Here is a 19,767-nt window from a genome sequence, read left to right on the forward strand (position 1 = left end):
TGCACGCTGGTACAATACACCATTGCCTACAACCAGGATTTGTCTCAGAATTTTTCGAACTTTAGAATAGCATTTTTAACTTTCCGCAAAAAGGCTCCCCCTGTAGCCCGAGATATAAAAAAACGCCACACTACATTTCTGTAGGCATAATATCGAACACACATGGCTGCATATAAGTAGTTCTCCGCAATTACCACTTTGAACCTCAACTCATGGGTAGTGTGATCGAGACAAGGAACGAACAACCATGGAAAGTAGTAAAGCGTAGCACCAGTGCCCTAGCCTGATCAACAGGGAAAAAATGAAGCTTCAGTGTACCCTTTTCCTAGACCCAGGGGAAGAAAGCAGAGAACCGTTGCGCCGCCCTTCAATGCGCCTCCCAGCGGCCCCAACGGCTTCTCCTTCTTCCTTCTTCGTCCTCCCTCGTGTTGTACCACACTCCACAGTTCCACCGGCAATGATGAACTATATATCTTCTCTCTCTAGAAAAAGTTGTACTCCCTCCGGTTCATATTAATTGACTCTAATATGGATGTATCTAGAACTAAAATGTGTCTAGATACATCCATATTGAAATCAATTAATATGAATCGGAGGGAGTAATAAAGCACCACCCACACCATAGGCGTTTTATGATTCATCGTTCCGATATGTACTTCGCCTAGTTTTTATTTGTTTGGTTCCAGACTACTTTGAACGGCTGTGTGCATCCTAGTTATGCAGAGGCTGGATGTAATTGCTTCTCCAAAAGTAATAAAGCATCCTTTATCAAAAACAAGAAAAAGTTGTAATGATGAACTCCATCTGTGTAGCCAACCAAGCCAAGGAGGAAGGGCAGATTTCGAAACAAGTATTTATTATTTTAATCTTCTGCTGCCACTATCTTGCCATCCATGTCTCAATGGTTAGATTCAGACTGGATTGATAAGAGAACAGACATGCATTTTTGCAGTGAACACTGTGACCAAACACTGTTCATCGCTACCTATACAGCTTCATCTGATTCAATCACATTCCACTACTCTAGGCATTAGTAAACTCAATCAAGTACCGTATGTTTCCAAAGTTTCCCACACGGCTACAAAACAAAACACGGGCGCCCACGGTTTTGCATACGCTTTGGTTAATGCCACACGGAGTAGTTTAGCAGCAGCTTGAGGAGGATGATGGTGGTTCTGCCAGGGCAGGACAAGGGTCAGGCCGAAACCTGAATATGCAGCTATTTTCTTACCACTGGTACTGGTCTACTCATCTACGTCACTTATTACATAACATGGGAGAACAGAGACAAGCTGCAACTTGCCCTAAAACCGGGGGCGTGTGTTATTACGCAGACAGAGGAAGAAGGCATGCAGAGGTTGGCCAGGGCAGGAGTAGGACGATGGCCAGGTTACACAGAAGATGCTCCAGGGAGTTCACATGCAAACCCTGGAGAAAGATGAACAGGGGCAAACACACCAGCTTTTGGTTTTGGCCCTCCCTCCAGGTCCACCCACAGTAACCTGCACTGCAAATCTGCAATGCAATGGCTCTCTCCTCCTGTGATATGGTGCCATGCAGACGCAGCAGTCATGTGGAGATGGATCATAGGGCGGCTCCCACCTGGCATGTGGGCCCTGGTGGCATGCCCACGTGGAGTGCTACAGTGGTCCACATGGCGATGACCATGCACAACAATACAAACCCTAATCCGATCACACAGCGACACTTTTATTTTTGGAACTAGCAGCAAGATAAGGGCCAGATTATGTAAGCTGGAATTGCACAAAACACCACACCCAGATATGAATGGACAATTGGCGCTGAAGTTCCAGGTTCGGTGAAAAACTACCTCCCACCTTGCAGCTTTGATAATTTTAGGCGAACCCCAAAATATGCCGAGATCGTGGCGATGAACCCAACGCAGTTGTCTGTCGGATTCACCTTAATATGCTGTTAAAACGGTTACATAGTTTTGCTCCAGTGGGAGTGGGTGTAGCCTATCTACAGGACCTGGTTGGAGTAAACAAGTGGTGCACTGAGCATAGAAAAATCACAGTTGACAACTTGACATGGATCCTGACAATAGATTTGCATTGCCTTGCGAGTTGTGCTGAGCTGCTATGTTTTGATGCCCTGCGAATCAGATCATGGGTTCTACTCATTTTATCCAACTGGACCACAAAATCCAGTAATATATACTACTATACTAGTACTCTCTTTTTGTGTGGCTGGTTTCTAGTTAGTTTGCCTTCTCTAGCCTGAATGAGTTATATCCTAATTTAAGTAACACAAATAGCTTACTTTAGGAGGACGAAATGAACTATCTTGTGTCGTATGAGGAAGAAAATGTAATAGTATCAACACTGGGATAGTTTACTTCTCAAAACAGAAAACAATCAGCTAATTACAACAGTTCCTCTATAACAAAAAAAAAATAGAGGATAAACCAGGAAAAAGGCACATTTGGCATCACATTTTCCGCGGTAACACGATAAATAGAGCAGTGTTACAGCAGCAAGCATCACGTGAACAGCAATCAACATTAGGAGAGAGAAGAGGCAAAATTAATAGTTAGGTACCTCACCAGGTGTTGTTAGTCAGATCAGATCTACAAGTGCCTCCTCTAGCAGGTCCTCCAAAACCACCGCACAGACCATGCTGTTAATTTCAAATGTCTCTAACCGTGTCGTGTCAGCACTTGCGGTCTCCACCAACTCCCTCTTAAGGATCATGTCCAGTAGAAGGTTTCTCTCGATAACTTGGCTGGGTGGATACCTGTCCAGGATCGACCAGCTCCTTATGACTCGCCAGATTTCATCAGCCGCCGAGTTACAGGAACTGTCATCACAATCTCTGCGCTGGGAGCATGTCGAGCCCCATGGGTAAGCAGACAATTCTGTTGTCCAAGTAAGCTCGATGAGTGCCTCGTTGACAGCATCGAAAAGAAGCTTCTCTTTTGACCGCCTTTCCCTTGACTTAATTCCCTCTCCTTGGTAATCTGATAACTTTGCAAGCAACCTCGAGTCCAGAGGGCTGGCCAAGACGCAGCCTTTTCTATCCATGCCAGCTGAGGAGACTAACTTCTGGATAAATGTCAGCGAGTCTTGATCATCGTCGGCTTTAGAGAAAAGCCTTGATAGTCTCAACGAATTTGGCGACATGACTTCCGGTGGGCAATCTTCCCAAGACAAGGATCTTGAAAATGATCCGATAAGAGGAGACCTGGACAAGGCATCTGCAGAAATATGGAACAGATGTCATTCACATTATGATGATGCCTCTTCAGTCGGTAGTTTGATGAGATCGGTTTACAGCTTACGTGAGGATGCAGTAATGAAATTTTCAGATGAGTACAGTAGCCTCCTATTATTATCACAGAGAAATGGTCCATCCAGATCCAGCACAGACACAGGGCTTGGTTGTTCTTGAGACTCGCCATAGAATCCCAGGGCATCAAGACTTGGCAAGGGACAGACATCCTGAAAAAACAGAGCGTAATTTGAACTTTGGATGGCTACAGAAGTAAAAGTTGAGACGTATGAACAACTGTAATAAGATAGCAATGAAGAGTTAGTTTGTTCACTATTTGAGCTTTGATCACCACAACAGAAAAGGCACGAATGATTGCTGTAATAAGATGAAATTATCGGCATAAGGTGTACAATTACCTTGGTGCGGTTGCTGGCCACATCATTAGCGTGACATGAACTAGTCATGTGTCTTTGCATAACATTCTCATCAGCGTTAACCAGAGTAAGTTTCTGTGCATCTTCCAGTGTAAAATGGTTAGATCCTTGACTGCCATCACCGGCACTTCCACTTGCGAGTGTATCATTACCAGATGAAGTTCCAGACAGATCTAACTTCTCCCGAGCTGGTTTCTTATTTTTAGAAAAGAGACTGGATACCTTTTCCCTAAATGAAGATGGCTTCCTACTTTTTCCATTGGTAGTAGCTTCCTGAGAACCAACATCAGCTCTATTCCACTCCCTGCCTCCATAAGACAAAGAAAGTGGAAGCGACCGTGACCTTGGCAAACATGAGAAAGGATCTTCAGTATCCAGCTCAGGTGATGTGCTCTCAATAGTTATCCCCCCAAACTCTTCCTGATCCTTCTTCCCTTCAGGAATAGTGAGCATCTCACCTAGTGTGCCCGTACTTCTACGTGCTCCCCTTTCTTCCTCGCAACTGACAGTTGATGATACGACTGACCATCTCTCCAAGATCCGCCTTTTGGCTTCCTTTACCACCGAGGGTTCACGCCGATTAGATGCCTGACTAGAGCATGATGCGGAGTAAGGGCTTTCACTCCTGCTTAGGAACTCCCAGGAACGGCCAGAAGTGGGGGTACCAAACTCCAAATCCTCACTTATTTCGCCGGACACTTCTTTTGCAATCTCAACCTCTGACTTGCTAAAGGAGCAATCTTCAATATAAGTATCATGGTATTCATAAGACACCGAATTATCTTCATCCTGGCTGTCTTTTAAGCGCATCCTCATCTGCCAAGTGATCTCCTTGGCCAGTCTTCTCGAGGATACTATTTCATCAACTGCCATCACACTATCATCTTCACTATCTGGTTCTGTTGATGATGCTAACGGGGAAACTGGGATCATAATATCTTCATGAGACTTTGCAGGGCCCGGCTTTAGTACTACAATTCTTGTTGGTTCAGACAAAGTTAAATTTGCCGGGGTGGCACTTAAGCTCTGGTACTGGCGCCCGCATCTGTTGCTCTCACTTTCATTTCCATCTGAATATAGCTGCCTTCCAACATGAGCATTGCCTCTTCTCTTCATTGACTCGGATGGCTTCAGTATAGTTATTTGCTTTACCTCTGAAGGTGGTGTAACCGGTTCAAATCCATAATGGTTGTTTGATAACAGCGGACTTGGCTCATCTAGGAACTTCAGGAACATGTCTTTGTTTGAGCTTAAAAACTGCAGCGCTTCTTGGAACTCCTTTGAATGGAGAAGCTTCTCGTCTGTCGCCAGACGTTTGGCTTCAGCAAACTTCTCGCGAACAAGGGACATTCTCTTGTCACAGGAAGGTTCATTTCCTTGGTGCCTGCTATTGCTGTTACTGATCTTTGAAGGCTGATCACCTAAACCACCCCATATCTGCTCGTGCCGTGTCCCTGCCCTTTGGTTCTGGTAGCATCTGCTTTCCTTCTTTGGCTTGACATTTCGCCCGAAGATCTCTCCGAAAGCACCCGACTGATACTCCTTGCTGGGCTTTCTTCCCGATACCACATCAGATTGGTGGACCGGAGCATCATTCAGACCCATCAGTCTGGCAACAACATTCAGCGGCTCGTCCTCGGGCACCCCTTCTCTCCACATGTCCTTCTCCATGAGCATCTTGACGGGTGCCACACCGGATCTGTTGGTTGGTGAGCTCGATCGCTTCGTTGGAGAGGTCTTTCTTGGCTGACTGTCTCTCTACGGCAAACAAGGAAAAAAACGGAAACCATGTGCTGCGTGAGACTTAATCAAAGCTTGAGCGCAAGAAATTTTGCAGTTCAAAGATAAGATGAAGCGAAAAGATGTACTAGAATATTCACATACCTGTTTATCTTCTAACTGAGCAGGGAACTGATTTGTTGTTGGCATTGTGTAGGCACTGCTCCGGTCCTTACCAGCCGGAGAAACTGCAAAGCACACGGTACATTGCATCAGAGATCGTCCAAGCAGAATAACCGCAGAACACAAAGCAGAGCACAGAGAACACTTCGTCAATCATTTGTAGAAGAGAATGGTGAGCAACATACCATCGCGGTGTGCCTTGTCGGTGAGCATCTTGGTGGCAACAACCCCGTTGCTGAGGTCGAACATGTTGATGACCCTGCCGAGGCAGCCAGGGTAGGGCGCCAGCACCTGCAGGTCCTGCTTCTTGTTCTTCTGCTTCCTATCCTGAGGATGAGCCCCTTTCATAGCACCGGCAACACCCTGCACGCACGGAGGCAACTGTATTAATGCGGGAGCGTTATCAGGGCTGGTACAAGCAAGATTTGAAAGTTAGGAGAGACGGAGGAAGAGTCAGTTTTGGTCCGAAACGCAAAAAACTTTTTAGGCAGACATGACAAGGTGCCAAGAAACGGGAGAAGAGACAAGCGCGCGTCCAAAAGCGGCCTGCAGCTTCGCCAAGCCCGACGGAGGACGAGGAGGAGGAGGTAGGGAAGATGGTGGCCACTCACGTGCGACGCACTCCGTGGGGGAGGACGGTGGAGCTCATCATGGCAATTTCACCGGGCCCGAAAGGCAACAGGGGGAGGAGCTGCCAATGAGATTGGGTGCGGACGAAGATGGCAAAGCGAGTGCGCGTGTGCGGAATCGTGGCAAGAGAATCTCGTCGCAAGGGAAGGAAATGATCTGCAAGTCTACATCAGTAGCACGCAAATGTGTGAGGGAATGAAATCCAGGCCGCGAAAGGCGGGGGATTTCTTACCCGCGATGGACGATGGAGCCCCCGAATCAACCAATCAATCAATCAATCGAATCGGCAGGAAAGGGAAAGCGGCCATGGCGAGAAAGCTCCTTCTCCGGCGCGGCGCGCATTTTCCCGATTCCTTCCTCTTTGCCCCGCCGCACCTCTGTGGAGAAAGCAGGTTGCCACGAGCGAGAAAAGTGCGTAACCAAATCTAAAGGCGTTGTTGGTAAAGGTAAAATATTAGGGGGTGAGTTAGCGGATAGATTAAAGATGGAGGGAGGAGGGGCGGCGGGAATCTCGTGATTGGGACGGGACCTGGTCGGCGTGGCGCCGGAGCGGATACGGCCAAGGAGATGCAGAGCCGCTGCTCCTCCTACGGTATACGCCGCGAGGAAGAGGACACGGCGCAAGCGGCGAGTCTGAGGTCGCACGCGGCAATGGCGATGGGACGTCCGTCCCCATGTGCATGGATCGGCGGGAGGATAGGGGAGGGGAGGGTGGAGGCTAGTAGTTACTGGTAGCAGCATTCATCAATCAGTCAATTACTGCTGCCCGTATCGTATCGCTAGGACGAAGGACGCTGCTAGTACTATTTCGCTTTTGGATTTGTTAAGCAAAAAGGACAAATTAGAGGAGTTACTGGGAGATTAATCAAATGAAATGAAATGAGATTGATTGGAGGAGGAGGTGAGACCTCGTCCCGAAAAGGCGCCGCTTTTGGGGAAGAGGAAAGCGACGACGGGGGGTGAATGGAAGTGAAGGAACCAAGGAGCGGTCGCCTTCCCGACCCCCCAAAACGGCAAACCACCCCGCCCGGAGATGAAAAGTGGCATTCCGTACCTGCAATGCGGCGGCGCCGCCGGAAGCTCGGATCTCGCCGGAGATCTCCCCGCCGGGCGGGGTTCCTCTGCAAACGGTTTCTTCACGGGGCGAGGGAGGCGCGCGGGGATCCACGGCGGCGGCCGGGCGGCGAGAGCGGCGCCGTGTGGCAGGCAGCCGATCCGTGGCTGGCCGAGCACCTGGCGAGAGGTGTCAGTCAGAACGGCGCGAGGCCCCCAGGTGCGGGAGACCCTATGTAGCTGCCAGAGGAGCCGCCGCCGCCGCGTCCAGGAGGCGCCGCCGCGAAACGAAGCACCCGCCCGCCCGCCCGCCGCGGAAACACCACCGGCACTGATCGCGCGAGGCGAGTAGGCGAGCGGAGGCCACTAGCCTCGGGAACTAGGCGAGTTCCGCGGTGGGAGGGGAGACGAGAAATGCGTGTGGAGTGGAGGTAGCTAGCTCAGTGTGGCAATGGCGCACACGGAAGGGGAGCTCGGAGTCTGGAGCGGGGTAGAGAAGAAGAAGAGGGAGAGTGGAGAGTGGCACAGCACAGGGCACGTGAAGGCCCATTAATGGGCCGCGGCGCCCGTACCCAGCCGTCCAACACCAACTCCACCAGCACCATCGCCGTACCGTAATCCACTCCGATTATCGTTACCGTAATCCACGTTGCTTGTCAAATCCGTCACCCTCACATCACGGCGCCACACGTGCCCAGCATCAGTTCATCATCTACCATTTGGCCTGGCCTCAGCTTTATTAATCACTTCCGCTGCAGCTGCAGCCGAGCCGAGAGAGGCACGGGGGATGTCTGTGTTATCTCAGCCCGTGTGCCCTCGCCCATGTGCAAGTCTGGGACGCTTGTTTCTTTGTTTGTTTACCCTAAGACCATGAATGAAATGCATCGGAGGATCAAACAGACCATCTTTCTCTCATCAGCTCTGTTTAGTCCATTCGCAGCAAAAACCTATTTCCTACCATTTCTGTTCCGGTAAAATCCTCGCGCGCGCCAGATGCCCTTCCGGGATTTGCTGCCCTGGATCCGCTCGATCACGTACAAAATCCAAGGACGCGGTAGCTCACGTCCCCTCCAAAACAGGCATCTCGAAACGAAAATGAAGTATTTAGGGGCGCGTTTAGTAACTTGGGTGTCATTTGACTCGCATGCTACCGCAATTTTTTTTGGCAGTTTGGTTTCCTCGATTCATTCGCGTTGTTGCATCGCACAGATCTTAAAGCACCCTGGGACAGGCTCGGGAGGAACGTCTTGACAGTTTCTCCAGGGACAGCCCTAGCGAGACCAAAATCGACAACGCCGTTCGCGCGGGCGGTTCGCCTCAGCATAGCGGGAGAAGCCGAAATCCGAGCAGCGTTGCGCAGCAAAGGTAGGGGTAACCTCTATCTTCGGTTACCCTCTCCATTAGCCTCCTCTATACCTGGCCATGGGCAACCCGGCCCGGCCCGAAATTCCCGGGCCAAGCCTGACCCGACCATGCCTGTGGGCCGGGCTTGGGCCAGATTTTTTGGCCCGATGGTCAGCATGGGCCGGGCCTGGGCCATCATTTTGTGCGATTTAAGGAAGCGGCCCGGCCCGTGGCCCGAGGCCCGACGGGCTTACCTTATGATGGGCCGGGCTTGGGCCAAGATTTTCGGCCCGACGGTCGGGCCGGGCCGGGCCTGGGCCGAGATTTTCCGCGTCGGGCCTTGGTCGGCCCGGCCCGAGGCCCGGCCCGGTCCGAGAAATGCTCAGGTATAGCCTCCTCCCAAAATTTTCCTTCTCCCAATTTTCGCACGGCGGCGGTTGCGGCGACCCAGATCTAGCAGCGCACATCTCCCTTTGGTCTCCGACGCCGGACCAGGTGACATAGGCATCCCCAATGGGCCTGCCGAGGATGGTACCCGGGGTTTACTGAAGGCCCACGACCCGAAGGATAAGAAGATTCGGAAGCCCAAGATACTGTTAAGGAAAGCTAGAGTTGTATTACGAAAAGATACTTGTAATCTTGCGGGACGGGTTAGAAACCCTCCCGGACTCTGTAAACTTGTGTATTACGAAACCCTCGGCTCCACCTCCTATATAAGGGGAGTCGAGGGACAAAGAAATGATCAAATTTACTGTCAACACAACCCTAGTTTCATATTCGTCGAGTACTTTTCGGCTGAAACCTTCGAGATCTACTTTCCCTCTACATCCGACTGAACCCTAGTCTACAATCTGTAGGCATTGACAAGTTAATACCTTGTCAATTGGCGCCGTCTGTTTCGATTACTTCTGGTTGGAGACTTAGTTCTGCGACTCAATCAAGATCGTACTGAAAAACTCGAGTCGCCGTGGCTTGGCCCTTACGTCTCACAGAAGTAATCGAAGGAGGAGCATACAGGATCAAAGATAAGAAGACAGGGACTCCCAAGAAAAACCCCTGGAACGTAGCACAGCTAAGGCGTTTCTACGCTTAGTGCCGAAATATAGCCCTCCTTTGTAAAGCTACAATGTACTGAAACGCACGCGAGTTTTCAGACGCACTCTTTTCCTTTTTTGGGGCACCGAGTGGGCCGGAGAAGGTTTTTAATGAGGCGGGCTCGCGGTGCTGCAATATAATAAAGATAATGGAGATATATATCTTTTCCTTCGACAATGCACGGGGGCTTACACCTTGAAAGTTACAATATATATATACAATATAGATGAATCTAACTGACAAAGATATTTCGCCTTGATACCAAATACCTCGCCAGACAAAAAGAAGATACAAAATAACAATCAAAACAGAGCAAAAAACACTCGGGGGCTCGGACCCGCAAATATAGTATATTCCGTAAGAATTCGGTTGCCTTGGTCTAAAAACCTCGCATACACAACAAAGAGATCCGTCATTGAAACACTCGGGGGCTTGATGAGGAAAAATAAATACATTTGTTGGCTTTACAATATAGATTATGTCTACAACATACAGAATACAATCCTTGGGCAATAAATCTTCAATTGTTGCCCAGTATATTATCTATAGTCAACCGTTCATTACTCACAGCACGAGTACTATGTTCAGCATAGCTGCCCTTTACGAAGAATTCGGCGTCCATCCGAAGAAGCTCGTCCATCATATCCTCTGCAACAGGGGTTACAATATCATCATACTTGCCGAAGTTCCTTTTCCTTTTCGCCATCTTGGCCAAGCACTTGGGAACAATTTGACCCATGTCTAACTTTGGGCAGCAGATCTTTATCATAATCATAGCAAACCTTGCGCCAGCAGCTAATTGAGCTCGCACAAAGCCATGGATTCGAGGAGCATCCCAAAATTTCTCCATCAGAGCAGGAAGGGTTTCTGGCATTTTATTACGCGGAAACATGGTGCCGTAAACTAAAGACAAGGTCCTCGTGCAGAAGTCAAGAAACTCGCGGACCTGAAGCGCACGGTCTTGAAATCTGACGATCTGGCGAGTACGTTCAGGTGTGCCCCAAAAATTGGAATCATGCTCCTTTGAAAGTCTGAGAAGCACAGCGGATCGAGCTTCAACACGTTCATCCTCGGTCACAGTGTCCAAAAAAGAGCCTGTTTCAAGAAAAGAATTAGCAGACAAAGGGAATACAAGCAAGATAAAAATTCAGCATGATCAAGTTAATGAAGCATACCTGCCATATCCAAGCTTGACTCCGCCATTAGTTCAAGCATGCAATTTTCTCGAGCAGAAGCCGCAGCAGTCTCAGCAACTGCGTTTTCCTTTGCGGCCATAGCATCTTGAGCTTGCTGAAGCGCAATTTTTTCCCTCTCGAAAGATTTTCGAGACTGCTCCATTATCATAAGCGTTTGTTTCTTCACAGATTGAAGTTGTTGGCGAAGTTCTTCCAAGTCTTGTGCCGAACCTTTACTCGACGAATCTTCAAAATGTTCGACAGCCACAGGTTTCATCAAACAGGACGCAGGAAAAGTATCGGAAGGAGGAGTCGCAGTATAGTTGTCAAAAATCAACTGAAAAATAAAGATTCTCGACATCAATCATCAAGCAAAGATAGATTTCCATTAATTCTTCAAATATATACATAGTTGTTACAAAAGAAGGATTCCTAGTGAACTACTGAAGTAGTTGTCGTCAAATCTAGTAAGGCAACAACGCCAAAATAGAGTTAAAACTAGAAGCAGAGGCAAGGTGGTCTACTTGACCTCCGGCTTCGACGAGCTAGGCGCAGGAGTTGGATCGTATCCAAGATAGGCAAGGATCTTCTTCGAGTTGGGCTTGGCAGCCTTAATCGCCGCCACTTCTTCGTCTCCATTTCCTCCGTGTCGCCAACTTTTGCCCGCCGACGTCTTGTCAGTGTCAGCAACCAAGGCAATTGTACCCTCAACGCTAACTTTTAACCCCTCTTGGCGAAGTTGGAGTCCAAGGTTCTCTTGAGAACTGAAGCACTTGACGAGAGCGACAAAAGTCGCGGGCACTTCCTTCTTCTTGAAAAAGTATGGAAAAAGCCGCGACAGCCCAACCTTCGCTTCAGTAAGGCCATCGCGGGCCTCATCACAATGGATCTCAAGAAGAGAAAGCGCGTCAAGGAGTTGGTCACCTTTGGCACCTTCTAGCTCATATTCTTGACCGGTTCTCCCTGATCAAAGTGAAAAAGATTGGTCAAATGAAAAAGGGAACAAAAACGACACAAGGAAACAGCAAGGATCTGAGCACTTACTAATAAAACGTCGACATTGTGACTCCAAGCGAGTAAGGATTTCTTGTTCACGAGCAGATTGTTGAGTTATGTTCTCACTCAGAGAAGTCTCCGCGTCGTGAAGTCTTTATCGGAGTTCTCCGACAGTGGTGGCATCCTCCTTAGCCTTCTTGGCATCCTTTTCAGCCTTCTCGAGAGCCTTTTCGCTTTGCTCTAACTTAGTAGCAAGAGCGTCAGCACGCTTGTTGGCCTCCACAAGATCTCCTAGAAAAATGAACGACAATCAGATATCATGACAAAAAATAATGGTACACATGCAACAGAGGAGGAGAATAAAAGTAATACCTTCCAGCTTTTTGGTATGGTCACGGTACCCGACGAATTGAGTACCGAGACGAATAAATTCCTTCATTAAAGGCTGAAGAGACGACTAAGGGAGAAAGGAAGTCAATATAGCCAGTATAAATTTGACAACACTTAGCAAAAAACAAAGGGGAGATGGAAGCATTAAAAGGCTTGGAACTTACATCATCCAATGAAGGTGTCGAAGAGTTACCAGGGAATTGGATAGGTTCCTTGGATGGCTCGACCCTCGCTCTCTTTGGAGAAGAAGCTCGGGGGCTCTCAACTGGTGGTGGCTGTTCGATGTTTTGTTGGGGAGGCGAAGTTTCGTCCCCATCGGGTCGAGATTCAGAAATAACTAAAGTACGGGACGTGCTCGTTCGAACAGTCGCGTCAATAGGTGTATCCTCATCTTCGTCGCCACTACAAAAATAAAGCGACAAGATAAGAAACAAAAGAAAGCATTATCAAAAATAAACAAGTATAGTGCATCAAAAACTTACGAGCTGATAAGAGCAGCCTCGTAAGGGTCAATGGCTCTCTTTCCAGCATCAGGTGCAGGTTCTTTGGCACGTGTAGCACCGGCTTCGGAGGTGCCGGAATCAACAACGTCGTCCCTTTTCCTCTTATTCTTCGGGGAAGCAGCTGGGAGGGAAGAGCGTGTTGATTCGGTGGCCTCAGTTTCAATCTCTTTTTCAGAGGATGCCGCGGATTTGCAAGAAGTACTTTGGTTGTCATCGGTGACAACGACCCGTTCTTCGACATCTCCACCTTCAGGAAGGGGAGGAAGAGGTGATGTAGTGTCATGGTTCTGCACAAAATAGAAATATGTCGACATAGATTCATATCAGTAATAGCAATCCAAGAACTGGCAGTACCAAAGGGGAAAAAGAAGGAGTCCATAAATAAACATATGACAAAAACATATCACCTGAGGGAGTGCGTTGGTGGCGTTGAATGGCGTCACGCGGCAAGTTGAAGGAACGGTGTCTTTCTTGTTCAGCGACGAGATTTTTCGGACAAGTTTCTCTAAGTCCTCGATAAATCTGTCGACAAGCGATCTACATCTTCACTGCCAGCATACATCCAAAGGGGATTGTTGCGGGCTTGCAGAGGTTGTACCCTGATCCTAAGGAAGTACGCCGTGATTTGAACACCCGACAATTCTTGTCCTCGGGTGTTTTGGAGCTGATGGATGCGCGTCATCAAGGCCTCTGTCGCCGTTTTTTCTTTGGCGGTAGCCTCTGCGTCCCAGGAATGACGGCGACAAATTTTCTCGGTACCATCAAAAGGAGGGATGTTGTCTTCAACAGAGCCATGATTCTCCTCGTGAATATACTACCACTTTTTGCGGCACCCTTGTACTGAGTCAGGGAATTTGACGTCAAAGTACTCAACGTCGGGGCGAACACAGATAACAACGCCACCAATGTTATAAGAAACATTGGCAGAGCCATTACGGCGACAGAAGAAAATGCGTTTCCATAGAGCCCAGTTAGGCTGGACTCCAAGGAAAGCTTCACAAAGCGTGATGAAGATTGAGATATGGAGGATGGAATTGGGGGTAAGGTGGTGAAGTTGCAGTCCGTACATGAAAAGCAACCCCCGTAAGAAATTATGGATGGGGGCAGAAAGACCACGGATGAGGTGGTCGACAAAACTAACCCGGTACTCCATTGGAGGGGTTGGATAACTTTCTTCGCTGGGGAAGCGAAGCGCGTCCTGCTTCTTGCTGATCCCTAGTTTCTTCAGCAGGTTGATGTCTTGAGGGGAGATTTTGGATCTCTCCCACTCCGTGTTCCCCAGATCTTCGGTTGCCATCTTCGATTCAGGCGTACTGTGCATGGTGAGTCTGCGCGGAGGCATCAACAATGGCGCCGGAGTAAGGTGCGAGTATGGTTGAGCTCAAGAGCTTGGAGGCGCAAGGGAGAATTTTGGCAGAGGAGAGCAGAGGAGCGGCGCGAGTGAAAGGACTAGAGGGGGAAGACGACGCCCTTATATAGAGGTGCGGTGAACCGTCACACCGTTGGATTGAAAGATTGCGGGACAGATGGTGTACACGTGGACAAGGGGTAAACGGTAATTTCATATAAATGAGAAAGTGCAGCAGCTATAGTACGTGCGCCAGGAAAAGCGGAGGACGTGTGTCCCCCACTTGCGCGACGTGTCAAACTGGTGCGAAATTTAGGCCCACAAGCCAGAGAGAGAGAGGCTCTCGCGATTTCCTGATATATTGATCGTGGCTATCGTCAGCAATGATGTCACCTTGGTAAGAGAAAATCTCGGATACGACAGTTTATAAGAATGGCGAGAGCAGAAGATTGTCATGGAGTTTTTGAACAAATACAAGTTTTTGCCCAAATGCTCGGGGGCTACTTTGGAAAAAAGGAAAAATTCGAGTATGACAAAATAGAAATGTCGAGAGCCTATGACCAAATACAAGCATTTGTTCATAGCCTCGGGGGCTACTCCCATCCTTGGCACCCGATAAATATGAAAAGTTCGAGACAGAATGAAAATATATTGACACAAGGCAATAAAGTGTTGAGCCTACAACCAAGTACAAATCCTTGGCTGTAGCCTCGGGGGCTACTCCCATCGGGAACGTTGTTCGCGTGCCCGATGAAATTAAAAGTAAAAAGAGAGAGAAAGAAGAAAAAAGAAGAAGTGAGCATATTTTGAGTTATACAATTAACTCGACATATACTCCCATCGGGAAGACAAAATAAGTCATACATTGACTCGACAAAATGTGCTAATCCAGCAGCCGAAAAAGCACTCGACAATATATTCTCAGAGCGCCAAAGTAGCGAATAATCTCTGAATGCCGCAGAACATTGCGAACGTAAGACCCCAGATCCGTTCTGAGTGGCGTAGCGCCATCTCTGACGTCGGTTTGCTATTTTTATCCGTATCAACAGATACGAAGAAAAATCCTAACGGACGCGTTAGGTACCCGATAAAATATGACTGGGACTCGACAGAATGGTAAGACCTTAAGCGGCACCTGTCGAAGTTTACACCAGTATCCCGAGATCATGTCCAGGGACGTGATCTTGAAGTAGGTTTTTGCGGATTGCCACTAGAGCAGTTAACTAGTACCTGATCCGTCAGATGAACTAGCCCCAACTACCATTATCCCTGTACAATATAGAATTGCATATTTAAAAGATATGTGATAAAATTCGGCAGATGTATTGAACGAATATAAAGTTGGAGATTTTCCCTGACTCTACGATTCAAGTAAAATCTCGGGGGCTACTGACATAGGCATCCCCAATGGGCCTGCCGAGGATGGTACCCGGGGTTTACTGAAGGCCCACGACCCGAAGGATAAGAAGATTCGGAAGCCCAAGATAGTGTTAAGGAAAGCTAGAGTTGTATTAGAAAAAGATACTTGTAATCTTGCGGGACGGGTTAGAAACCCTCCCGGACTCTGTAAACTTATGTATTACGAAACCCTCGGCTCCACCTCCTATATAAGGGGGAGTCGAGGGACAAAGAAAGGATCAAATTTACTGTCAACACAACCCTAGTTTCATATTCGTCGAGTACTTTTCGGCTGAAACCTTCGAGATCTACTTGCCCTCTACATCTGACTAAACCCTAGTCTACAATCTGTAGGCATTGACAAGTTAATACCTTGTCACCAGGGTCGTCGTTTCCAGTCGCGGCAGAACCTGTGCACATCTGTGGCGGCTTTCGGCCGTGTCCATCGTCCGCCATGATGGTACTCTACTGTAGTGTTAGATTCATGTTGGTAGAACTAGTTAGGTTCTATAAGACGGTTCGTAATGCATAGATCTTTGTTTGAGTAGACCGACCAGCTCCACCTTGTGCATCACGCCGCAACACTCATCATTTGCATACAAGCTTGGATCCTGATGGTGCACAGGAGAGCAATTAGGCATGATGTTTTTCCTCGTGTCAGTTACGATCCTATGTTACAACGAGATCAGGAGAGGATTGCGAACCTAAACTAGATCTACAACTCCAACGATGTAGAGGCTATCCAGATGCTTCGGATGAGAAGAGCCCCTTTCTTTGCACTTGTGAAAACATTCAAGGAGAGATGACTACTGGTTGAAAACATCCACACCTCTGTCGAAGAACAAGTCGTAATGTTTATTCATGTCGTGCGTCATAACCAGAGGATCATAGTCATCCATCGCACATTCAGGCGATCCACGTAGACTATGTCTCAGTACTTCCAGCAGATGTTCTACGCAATTGGGGAGCTCAGAGGTGAAATGATCAAGCCAGCATCAACGAACACGCCACCCAAGATCAAGCAACTACAGGTGGTTCCCGTATTTCAGGATGAGTACAAAATCATGTTCATTCTACCTATCAGATGTGTGCTACTGACAAAAACATGATTGTGTGCTAATTTTTTGACAGGATTACATTGGGGCTATTGATGGTACTCATGTGACTGCAAAGGTACCGAGATCAATGTCTGCAGCATTCCGCAGGAGGAAGCACTACACCAGCCAGAACGTGCTAGCAGCTGTGGATTTCGATATGAGGTCACCTACGTGCTTGCTTTGATGGGTGGGAGGGTTCGGCTCATGATGCAAGCATCCTGGCCGACAGCTTGTCAAGGCCTGATGGATTGCAAATCCCTGAGGGCCAGTTCTACCTTGGAGATGTTGGATATGCATGCCGACCTGGTATTCTACCTCCCTTCAGGAAAACAAGGTACCACCTTAACGAGTTCTCTCCCAGGCACCAACCTCAGAATGCGAAAGAGTTGTACAATCTGAGACACTCAGGCTTAGAGTCACCATTGAGAGGGCCTTTGCTGCATTGAAGAACAGGTTCAAGGTCCTTGACCAGAAACCGTTCCACACTTTTGACACTCAAGTAAAGTCGGTCCTTGCTTGCTGCATTCTTCACAACTGGATCCTAGGTTGGGGCGAGGATGAGTTCTTCGAAGAGGTTGTCACTTTGATGGTGTAGAGACCGACCATGGCATGGACGCAGGCAAGGAGAAGAGGCAAGAGTGGGCAGACGCAATGTGGGAAGCCCTTTGATCCTGAAAGGACGAGATGCCGCCTAAAGGGGGTGAATAGGCGATTAAAAAATCTTGCGGATTTGGCTTGTAAGAATGCGGAATTAAACTAACGTTTAGTTTACAAGCACAACTCCTAAATATGCTAGTGACATAGGCATCCCCAATGGGCCTGCCGAAGATTGTACCCGGGGTTTACTGAAGGCCCACGACCCGAAGGATAAGAAGAATCGGAAGCCCAAATTATTATTAAGGAAAGCTAGAGTTGTATTAGGAAGCAATACTTGTAATCTTGCGGGATGAGTTGGAAACCCTCCCGGACTCTGTAACTTGTGTATTATGAATCCCTCGGCTCCGCCTCCTATATAAGGGGGAGTCGGGAGGGACAAAGAAAGCATCGAATCATTGTCTCACAAACCCTAGTTTTCATATCATCGAGTACTTTTCGGCTGAAACCTTCGAGATCTACTTGCCCTCTACATCCAACGAAACCCTAGTCTACAACTTGTAGGCATTGACAAGTTAATACCTTGTCATCTAGGCTCAACTAAGTGCAACAATAACAACTAGAGCTAAGCAAGATAGGCACAAGATATATGAAGCACAAGTGATAGCAAGATATATGTACTTCAAACACGATGGCTATCACAAGGAAAGTAAGCTCGGGTATAGAAATAACCGAGGCACGCGGAGACGAGGATGTATTCCCGTGTTCCCTTCCTTTGCAAGAAGGTACGTCACGTTTGGAGGAGTGGAGGTCCCACGAAGGATTACCCAACGCCACGAAGGCTCACCCTATTCTCCGAGCCACACGCACGAAGGATAATGGCCATTTCCTTATGGTTAGCTTTTTCTCCACTCCGGAGATGGCAAGCTCCACAACCACTTCACAAGCTCCACGAAGGAGAAGCCCGGGCCTCTTCACAATCTTCCTTGAAGAGATCACCGGAGCACCAACCGCCAAGCCAACTAGGAGGTCTCCCTCCAAGAGTAACAAGCTAACGGTCTCTCACTCGAACTAATCGTGGTGGAGAGCTCAACACTATGCAATGATGCAAAGCAAGAACACTAGAGGTGTTCAAATCCTTCACACTCAAATCCCACCAAAGCAACAAATGCTAGGATGAGATTAGAGAGGAAGAACAAAGAGGAAATCAACAAATGACTCCAAGATCTAGATCTAATGAGTTCCCCTCACTTAGAGGAGAAATGGATTGGTGGGGATTGTAGATCTAGATCTCCTCTCTTAGATCCCTCAAGAATGAGCAAGAATCATGGGGGGATCAAGAGATAGGGTAAGTTCTTCAAAGTCAACAATGGAGGAGAGAGAGTGGAGTAACTTATTCAGCCCAAGGTGGAAGAGGGGCTATTTATAACCCAAGCTCAAATATAAACGTTGGGGAAGTGTCCAGCTCAACATCAGTCGAGGAGGCCGGTCAACCGGGCCTGGCGCCGGGCCGTCCGGTGCAGGACCCGGTCAGACCAGGCCACAGACCAGACCTAGCACCGGGTCGTGACCAGGGCAGGTCTTTGTCGCGCAGAACCTGCGCCGGGGAGGCCGGTCCACCGCCCGGTAAGACCGGATGAGGGGCCGGACCCGGCCGGTCCAAACCGGACCTCAGGCCGGACCAACACCAGGCGAAGCTGGAAACCTTACTGGATAGTGCCCGGGGTTGCCACCAGTCCAGGGGCCGGTTTGAACCGGGGCATCCGGTGGGACGGCCGGTCACGCCGGCGCGAGAAACCGGGCCAGCAGGAAAACATGTTATACAAAAACTGTGATAACTTTTGTGTCCGGACCCCGATTGACATGAAACTAATTTTGTTGGAAAGATAACGACAAATAGTACACCAACAAAAGAAATATGAAGACTCCTCACAAGATATTTTTAGATGTTTTTAGAGAGGGAGTCTCCCACCATCAAGAAACGGTGAAGACGTCCAAACTCGAAAATGCAATAGAAGATGCATGCGGATTCCGTTTTAGATGAACTTGGGCTTGTTGTAAAGCTAGCAACAAGCTGAAGAACCTCTCACAGAGAAACACTAAGAAGCAATATGGATATGCAAAGTATGCAAAGGATTGAGCTCCCTAAGACGAAGTTACCCAACCGAAAGCCCCTCTTGATAGTGCGGCTATCTATCATATAATCCGGTCTCCCAACAACCACCTTGAGACCGGTAAAAGGAAAACCTAGCAAGGCCATACCTTTGCCTTGCGCATCCCGCTTGATCTTGATGATAACTCTTCAAGCTCCACTCAAGCCGGAATGCCTTACTTGATCATTGTTACTTCGTGAAGACTCACAAATTCTCCCCCATACACCATGATGGGAAAGCTCATTTGATTCACATCTTCACATGTCCATTATCACCAAATGGACTGCAAGCTTCAAGCATATGATCCTCTTGAGATGCTCAACTTGAACTTGCCCAACTCAACCTTGATGACGATCACCACTTGATGTCATCCTCTCATGGGCTATATGAAATGTCACTCTTGATGCATGCCCATGGAAAT

General features: G+C 48.3%; 1 protein-coding gene across 1 annotated transcript; it reads right to left on the bottom strand.

Annotated features, from left to right (window-relative positions):
- Window positions 1-2,317: 2,317 nt before the first annotated feature.
- On the bottom strand, window positions 2,318-6,891 carry LOC127305362 (uncharacterized). The gene is made up of 6 exons (XM_051335773.1): window positions 6,730-6,891; window positions 5,756-5,933; window positions 5,553-5,635; window positions 3,651-5,426; window positions 3,302-3,461; window positions 2,318-3,217 (listed from the first exon to the last, which is right to left on the bottom strand). The coding sequence occupies exons 1-6, from the start codon at window positions 6,880-6,882 to the stop codon at window positions 2,580-2,582; spliced, it is 2,988 nt and encodes a 995-aa protein (XP_051191733.1). The 5' UTR covers window positions 6,883-6,891; the 3' UTR covers window positions 2,318-2,579.
- Between the last annotated feature and the right edge of the window lie 12,876 nt (window positions 6,892-19,767).

The sequence above is a fragment of the Lolium perenne genome, chromosome 6 (genome assembly GCF_019359855.2).
Source record: "Lolium perenne isolate Kyuss_39 chromosome 6, Kyuss_2.0, whole genome shotgun sequence".
Taxonomy (NCBI): Eukaryota; Viridiplantae; Streptophyta; class Magnoliopsida; order Poales; family Poaceae; genus Lolium; species Lolium perenne.